We start from the raw sequence: 7495 nt of genomic DNA on the forward strand, positions 1-7495 counted from the left end.
AAAAAAAAAAACGTACGTAAGAAGAAACCAAAAAAAAAAAAAAAAGCATTGCAAGGATTTTAACCTTTGCACGGGAAGAACAACAACAACAACAACAAACAACAACAAAAACAAAAATAAAAACAACGTTTTGGAAAAAAAAAAAAAACGTAAGAAAACGTTACTGCATCATAGACTCCGAATAGAAAAACAAATTCATTTTACGTTTTTAACGTAAGGAAAAAAAACGTAAGAAAAAAGGTGAAAGTGATTAATTTTAAACGAAATACAAATTCAACTAAGATTATCGGGGAAAAATTATATACCTGTTGAACGAGAGAGAGAGAGAAAAGAAAGAAAAGAAAAGGCGAAGAACCTGTTTGATTTTTGAGGGGCAACTTTTTTTTTTTTGTTTATTTTTTTTTTTTTATACACTTTGGAAGTCGCGTAAAATAATAATAATAATAATGATGGCGTCGATGAAGGAGCAGAAGAAGAATCAGATTTTAATTTTCTGCCGATTTTTCTTTTTTTTTTTTTCCCCTATAATCTGCATGATTCAGTGATATCGTGATAGGATAAAATTTCAATCTTTGCGTTTACGTGAAAACTAAAAAAAAAAAAATTCGATGAAATTTTAAACAATAATAATAATAATAATAATAATAATAATAATAATGGATGCTGATCTATCTTTGTTATAAAGTTATCAACAACAAAAAAAGGTGGCGGGGGTGATGGTGATGGTGATGGTGACCGTTATATTCGTCTGCTTTCTCCAGGTTTTTTTTTTTCTTTTGTTTGTGTTTGCTTCCTTTTTTTATTTTTTTTACGACACGAATTTTTATTTATTGTTTGTTTCGTCGTCGTCGTTGTCGTCGTTGTTGTATTTTTAGCAAGTTTTGTCGTTTCAGGTATAAAAAAAAAAAATTTTGGTTGTTGTATGAAAAAAGGTTATTATATTGGTCGAACCCAAAAACACACCCGAAATTTTTTTTTTTATTTTTTTTCTTTTTCTCCCCTTTTCAAAATGACATTCAAAATGTCCGATTGTAGTTCTTTCTCTCTCTCTCTCTCTCTCTCTCTCTCTCTCTCTCTCGCTCTCTCTCTCTTTTGTTATAAATTACCATTTGAAAAATGAAGAAAGAAAGAAAGAAAGAAAGAAAGAAAGAAAGCGATTTGTTTAAAAAAAAGAGAGAAAATTTTATTTTTAGCATCTGGGTTTTTATTTCGTGGCAAAAAAATAGAAAAAACTCGCACGAACGATTGTTCATTAACAAACAAACAAACAAACGAACAAACGTTTTGGAATTTTCCAGAAAGACGAGCAAAAAAAAAAAAAAGAAAAATCGATGAAAGTTGTTAAGAGTTGATGACGTCGTTCTTTGTCGGTTGTTCGGACGAACGTAAATAGTAAATAATGATCGAACGTTTTGTTCGATTTGCGAAAAGTTGTGGTTGTTGTTGTTGTTGTCTTGAAAACGAATGCGTTCGGTTTATTTTGCACGCGGTGACGTCAAAACAAAACAAACAAAAACGCAGCGAAATGTTGCGTTTATTCGTACTGAAAAAAAAGATTTTTAAATTATGAAATTTTCATTTCGTAATAACAACTCGTCGATAAAAATCGTTCATTGATAATATTTAGCGTTTGTACGCGCGTTTTTGGGCGTTACCCTGCGTTAACCCGTTTTTTTTTTTTTTTTTTTTTTTTTTTTTTTTTTCAGTTTGCTCTTAACTATCTTATAATCCATAATAATAATAATAATTTTTTTGGTATATAACAACGTGTCACGCCGTTAGGATAAATTTTCATTAAAAAAAAAAACAATCGTGGTGGTGGGGGGGGAAAGTTCTAGAAAAAAAAAAATATTTAAACGGTTGGCGTTCGTGTTTTTCGGTCACGCAGAAAATAAAATTTTTCTTACTTGAAAAAAAAATTATTCAACGTTTACTGTTAAGAAGATTAAATTGAGAATCGAAAGTGAAAATTTTTTCTACTTTAATTACGTCACGACTTTTTTTTTCGATTTTAACGGAATTTTTTTTTCGAAAGCGAACGCCCCCCCCTCCCCGGGATGGGGGAGGGAGAAAAAAAACGTTTTCGATTACGCACCATCTTCACAATACGGTACCATCACCGAACCGAGAGTGAATGCAAGGTGCGGAACTCGAAAAAAATATTATTATTATTATTATTAAATTATCTATAAGTTAAGCATTATTATTATTATTATTTATTGGTTGGTTGGTTGGTTGTTGTATAAGATAAAAAGATTCGTTTTTTTTTTTTTTTATTTGAAATTGTTCCCATTACGTGAGAACATGTGCAAAATAATTTCCCCCTTGTGAAGATTTTTTTTTTTTTTTCCTCGTCTTAGTCGTTTGTTGTTTGTTGATGTTTGTAGGATCTTAAATTATATTCAAACAAGTGTTTCTTTGATTTAAAAAAAAAAAAAAAAAAGGTCATCCATTTAGTTGAGAGAGGGGGAGTCTGCTGTCGAAATAAAAAAAAAAAATAAAATAAAATAAGGTCGTTTTTATTATACGAGGGCAGGTTGTCTTTTATGAAACGTCTCGTAAAAAAAAATGGGGTCGAAATTTAAAAAGGAAAAAGAAGGGAGAAGAAAGAAAGAGAGAGAGAGAGAGAGGGAGGGGAGGGGAAGAAAAGAAATCAAAAAGACAAAAAAAAAAGAGAGAACCTTTTGTAAAGATTTTAGGTCGAAAGGGAGGAAACGATAATGATGATGAAAAGCAGGTGACACGAATTATTATTATTATTATTTTTTAAATCGGAAGGATTTACGGAGTGGAAAACAACCAACAAACAAACGTTCATTATTACGCGAACGAACGCTTATTTCGCGTTCATCATATTTTTTTTTTTTTTTTTTTACATCTCTTCATTTTCCAAAATGGCGGAATCGATTACAAACGAAAAACAATCCGTATTTAGTTATTATCGTATTTAATCAAATCTAACAAACGGTTGTTTGTTTGTTTGTATTTTTTTTTTTAAGAAAAATTATCTGTTGTTGATTTGACGAAAGAAGAGATTATCTCCCTACATTTCGAGGGGAGGGGAGGGAAAAAAAAGAAAGATTAGGAAAATATACGGGGTGACTCGGGTTCAAGACCATAAACGATGATGATGATGATGATGATAGTAAATGATGGCAAAGGTTCGAGGTTGTATATTCGAGGGGTCGAACGGTTGGGGTTCATTCCTTTACAGGAGTAAAAATTTTTTAAATTCGTTCCCGAACGCGCGGTGGTTTTTATTTTTTATTTTTAAACGTTTCTCCTGCCACGACGACGATGATTTTTCAATCGAAATTATTTGTTTTGAATTTTCCACATATTTTTTAATTTAAAAATAATAATAATAATAAATTTTTTGTTTGTATTTTTTTTTTTTTTCAGTAATTAGATTTACCCTCGAAATTAAACGTACACGGTATCTTTAAATAATAATAATGATAATGATGATGATTCGTTTTGTGTCATGACGATAATAATCATAACGTTTTTATTGTAAACATTAACATTTAAAATCGAAATCAAGTTTAATCTTGAGCGAATTATATACTTACCTAAAAACTTTGTGTGTGTGTGTGTGTGTAAAAACGTGTCAATAGAAGAAAATCAAATCAGGTACGGGAGGTTTAAAAATTATTTATGTATATATGTATCTACGAATGGTGGGTTTATAATTGAATTTCGTTGTAAAAATATTAAGTTTGTTTTGTTCTTGAAATTGTACAAACGAATACAAACCGACGAAATGTTTAGGGGGATAACAAAAAAAAAAAGGAGTTTTTTTAAAACCTTAAATGCGAAAGATGATGAGAGAGGGTGAAGAAGAAGAGGGAACCTGTACACCGATGGGTTTCTCTCTCTCTCTCTCTCTCTCTCTCGACACCCTCCGTTCTTCCTCTTTTTTTACCAATTTTTTTTATGTCTTCATGTTTTTTTTTTTTTTTTTTTTGATTTCAGGTATCGTTATTAGGAGAAAGAGAGAAAAATAATAAAAGGGAAAAAAGCAGACGACAAAAACAGGAGAAAAATAATAATAAAAAGTCAAAGAAGCGAGAGATACGTTAGAGTATTAAAAAAAAAAAAAATGTTTCTGTCAACGGTTTCGCGTGATAAGGTTACAAATATTGAAAGATTTGAAACGAAGCAGACGTAAATGTTGTTGTTGTTGTTGTTGTATGTCGTCAGTGGCGTAACAGGTATTGTCGAATTTATTTTGTCACGCACGCGCATTTAAAAGTTTACCAAAAAAAAAAAAAAAATGTCTCGTTTTCCGTTTTTTTTTAAGTATACGCTTTTTTTTTTTGCAGAGATTTAAAAAAATGGAGTCCGAATTGATCCGATACGACAATTCAATAATGCATATTTTCACGGCCGAAGCAGATGGTTGCGGTGGTATTGGCGGTGGAAATGGCGGTGGCAACAATGGCGGTGGTGAGTGACGTAAAACAAAATCAAATTGTTTACTTAAACGCGAATAATTCCGTCACGTTAATTTCATTCGATATATTTTTTTATTTGAGTTCTTTGTACGAGAAAACAATTCTTTCCAGAACTTTATCGATCGATATATCGATCGATCGATCGATCGATAGACTTTTGAATTTTTTTTTTTTATTGTTCTTAACGGTGGTATCGTTTCCTGTTTGTTACCGCGTCACGAAAGCTTTCGTTTTCTTTTTTTTTTTCTCGTCGTCGTCGTCTCTCGTGTCTCCCCTCCCCTCCCCGCTCAAACTTTGCATCAAAACATCATCATCATTATTTCGTATAATTTTTTTTTTTTTTTTTTGCCCTTTGATATAATACGTAGGAATTATAGGAATACGACAAACTTTGTTTTTTTCTAATGCGTTATCGAATTGTTTGTTGTTGGCACGTATTTTAAATAACAGCAATTTGTACCTGTTTCGATATTAATATCAAAAAAGCAAAATAGAAAACGTATCATGCGGTTTCGGTAGGTTTACGTTCAAACGAATACGCACGCGTTTTTATTATTATTATTATTATTATTATTATTATTATTGTTAATCTTCGGAGGGTGTTGTGCGTTATCGTCACGGCGTAGTGAAACGTCGAAAAAAAAAAAAAAAAAATTGGTTGTTATATTGAAAATTCAATTTCACGTTCACCCTCAATTTAAAGTTGAAAAAAAAAAAAAAAAAAAACGTTCGCCATTTTTGTTTTTGTTTTTTTTTTTTTTTTTAATCTCAAACTTATTAATAAGAAAGAAAGAAAGAAAGAAAGAAAGGAAAAGAAAATAATAGAAAAGAAAAGAAAAGAATAGAAAAGAAAAAAACAAATCGTTCCATAATCCGTGTAATTAGAAATGTGGTAGGTTTTTTTTTTTTTTTTTTTTTTAAATGTTTGCATTCGCAATTGTGGCGTTACAACGGTTTTTAGAGTCGTAAAAAAAAAATATATATATCGTAACGCGAACTTTATACTTGAGTTACACTATTGATTGAAAAGACCTTCGACCCGTAACAACCACAACAACAACAAACAACAAACGAGATTAAGATAAAATAAAAAAAAATTAAATTAAAGAACGTACCTGTAGTACTCGAATAACAGTTTAAGTTCATTCCGCGAGTAAGAATAATTTTTGTTGTTGTTGTGTGTGTTTTGTGTGCGCACGCGCGCACACACACACAAACAAACACGCACAAACTCACGCACACGCAAACAAACGCACAAACGCAATCAATCATTTTTATTCGATACGAGTAAGCGACAAAAACAAGAAACGATTGTGATAAATATCATTATTATTATTGTTGTTGTTTGTTGCACTTGTTGCAATTCATATAAAGAAAACGATCGATCAATCAATCAATCAATCAATAATCGATTATTTTTATTTCATTTTATTATTATTATTATTAATTAATTTCATCGGTTTCGACAACAAACAAAAAACAAAAAAACAATCGAATTATTAGTAGACGATTTATTATTACACAATGGGTAACCGTAATAATAATAATGATGATGATGGTAACGGTTCGATCGATCGATCGATTTGCTTAACTTTTGAATTTTCATTATTGTCCGATCGTAATTATCGATTGTATTTTTTTTTTTAACGTTTGTTTGTTTGTTTGTTTGTTTGTTTGAATGAAAGGAAAAATTTCGTGCAATTTTGTATTTTTTTTTTTTTTTTTTGTCAATTTTTGCATTATTTGGTTTCCCCTCCCCCCTCCGCGTTAGAATTATATACTGAAAAAAAAAAAATTGTTTTTTTTCGATTCGTTTCCGTTTCCGTAATTGGTAGTCGTTTAATTTAATGCGATTTCCTATTAACGAAACGATCGAAAAACAAATGAAGTAATAGGAAACGCATCTTCTTTTTCTGTTTGCAACGCAAAATTGAATGAAATGACGAAATTTAGATAGATAAAAAAAAAAAAAAAAAAAGTTAGAAAAAGGAAATCAAAGTGTGGAGGTGAGAGGAAAGAGGAGAGGAGAGGAGAGGAAAGGAGAGAGGAGAGGAGAGGAGGAAGGAAGGAAAGAAAGAAAGACAAAAAGAAAATTTAGAAAAAAAAAAACCTTATATAGACATAACAGAGGTTGAATTACGCAAAACTAAACAATAATTAAAAACAAAACGTTCTCATCATCATAATCTCTTTTTGAAAACAGGAAAAAGCAGAAGACAATTTTTTGCTGATTTATTTATTTATTTATTATTACGTATTTCGATTCAGGTAGAGAAACGAAAACGGTACTTAATTGTCCGAATCCTGTCGCAAAATATTGCTACTATTGCAAAACAGTCGTTTGGACGAAAATAAAATATTATCCCACGTTGAAAACGAGAATTATCGCCATGGGACTATCATTTTGTTTGTAAGCAATAAAAAAAAAGCAAAGCAAAATGGCGTTCGACGTTCGACGTTCGCGTGTCGAATAAGATTTTTTTTTTGTTTTTTAAAACGTTTACAGATTGTGTTGGGTTCCGTTTTTCTGTCATTGGAAATCCGAAGTCGATCATCATTGCAGTTTTTGCAATAGTTATTTGGGTACCTACGATCCCATACTCGAACAATGTTTTTTCGACGGATTGAATGGTATTCGTAATAATAATAATGATAATGATGATGATGGTAACGTGACGGCGGTGGATGAAAAACAAAAAGAAGATGTCAAACAACCGCAAAAAAAATATAGAGAAGTTGGTAGGAGGTGCGGGGAATACGGTGAAAAAATCAGTAGGAGAGAAGATTTAATAAGGGAATGCGGTAAATATGCTTGAAGGAAGAGGAAAAGCAACAGTGGAAGAAGCAACAGTGGAAGAAGCTAGAGTGGAAGAAATAAGAATGAAAGAAGCAGCAGTGGCAGAAACAACAGTGATAAAAACAGCAGTGGCAGAACAACAGTGGAAGGAGCAACAGTAGAAGGAGCAAAGTGGAAGAGCACAGTGGAAGGAGCAACAGTGGCAGAAGCTGAAGCAAATAGTAACTCCTGTCGTATGTCA

General features: G+C 31.3%; 1 protein-coding gene across 1 annotated transcript in view; it reads left to right on the forward strand.

Moving 5' to 3' along the window:
* Positions 1-4337: 4337 nt before the first annotated feature.
* The window catches only part of Phum_PHUM603960 (uncharacterized protein), a gene marked incomplete at both ends in the record, with an annotated part of 4101 nt that continues 943 nt past the window's right edge, over positions 4338-7495 (forward strand). Inside the window, 3 exons of the mRNA XM_002432849.1 lie at positions 4338-4449; positions 6726-6867; positions 6964-7259. Coding sequence (XP_002432894.1) covers positions 4338-4449; positions 6726-6867; positions 6964-7259 — 550 coding nt within the window. The remainder of the gene's footprint in view (positions 4450-6725; positions 6868-6963; positions 7260-7495) is intronic.

This window comes from Pediculus humanus, genomic scaffold (genome assembly GCF_000006295.1).
Source record: "Pediculus humanus corporis 1103172108318 genomic scaffold, whole genome shotgun sequence".
In the NCBI taxonomy this organism is placed as follows: Eukaryota; Metazoa; Arthropoda; class Insecta; order Psocodea; family Pediculidae; genus Pediculus; species Pediculus humanus.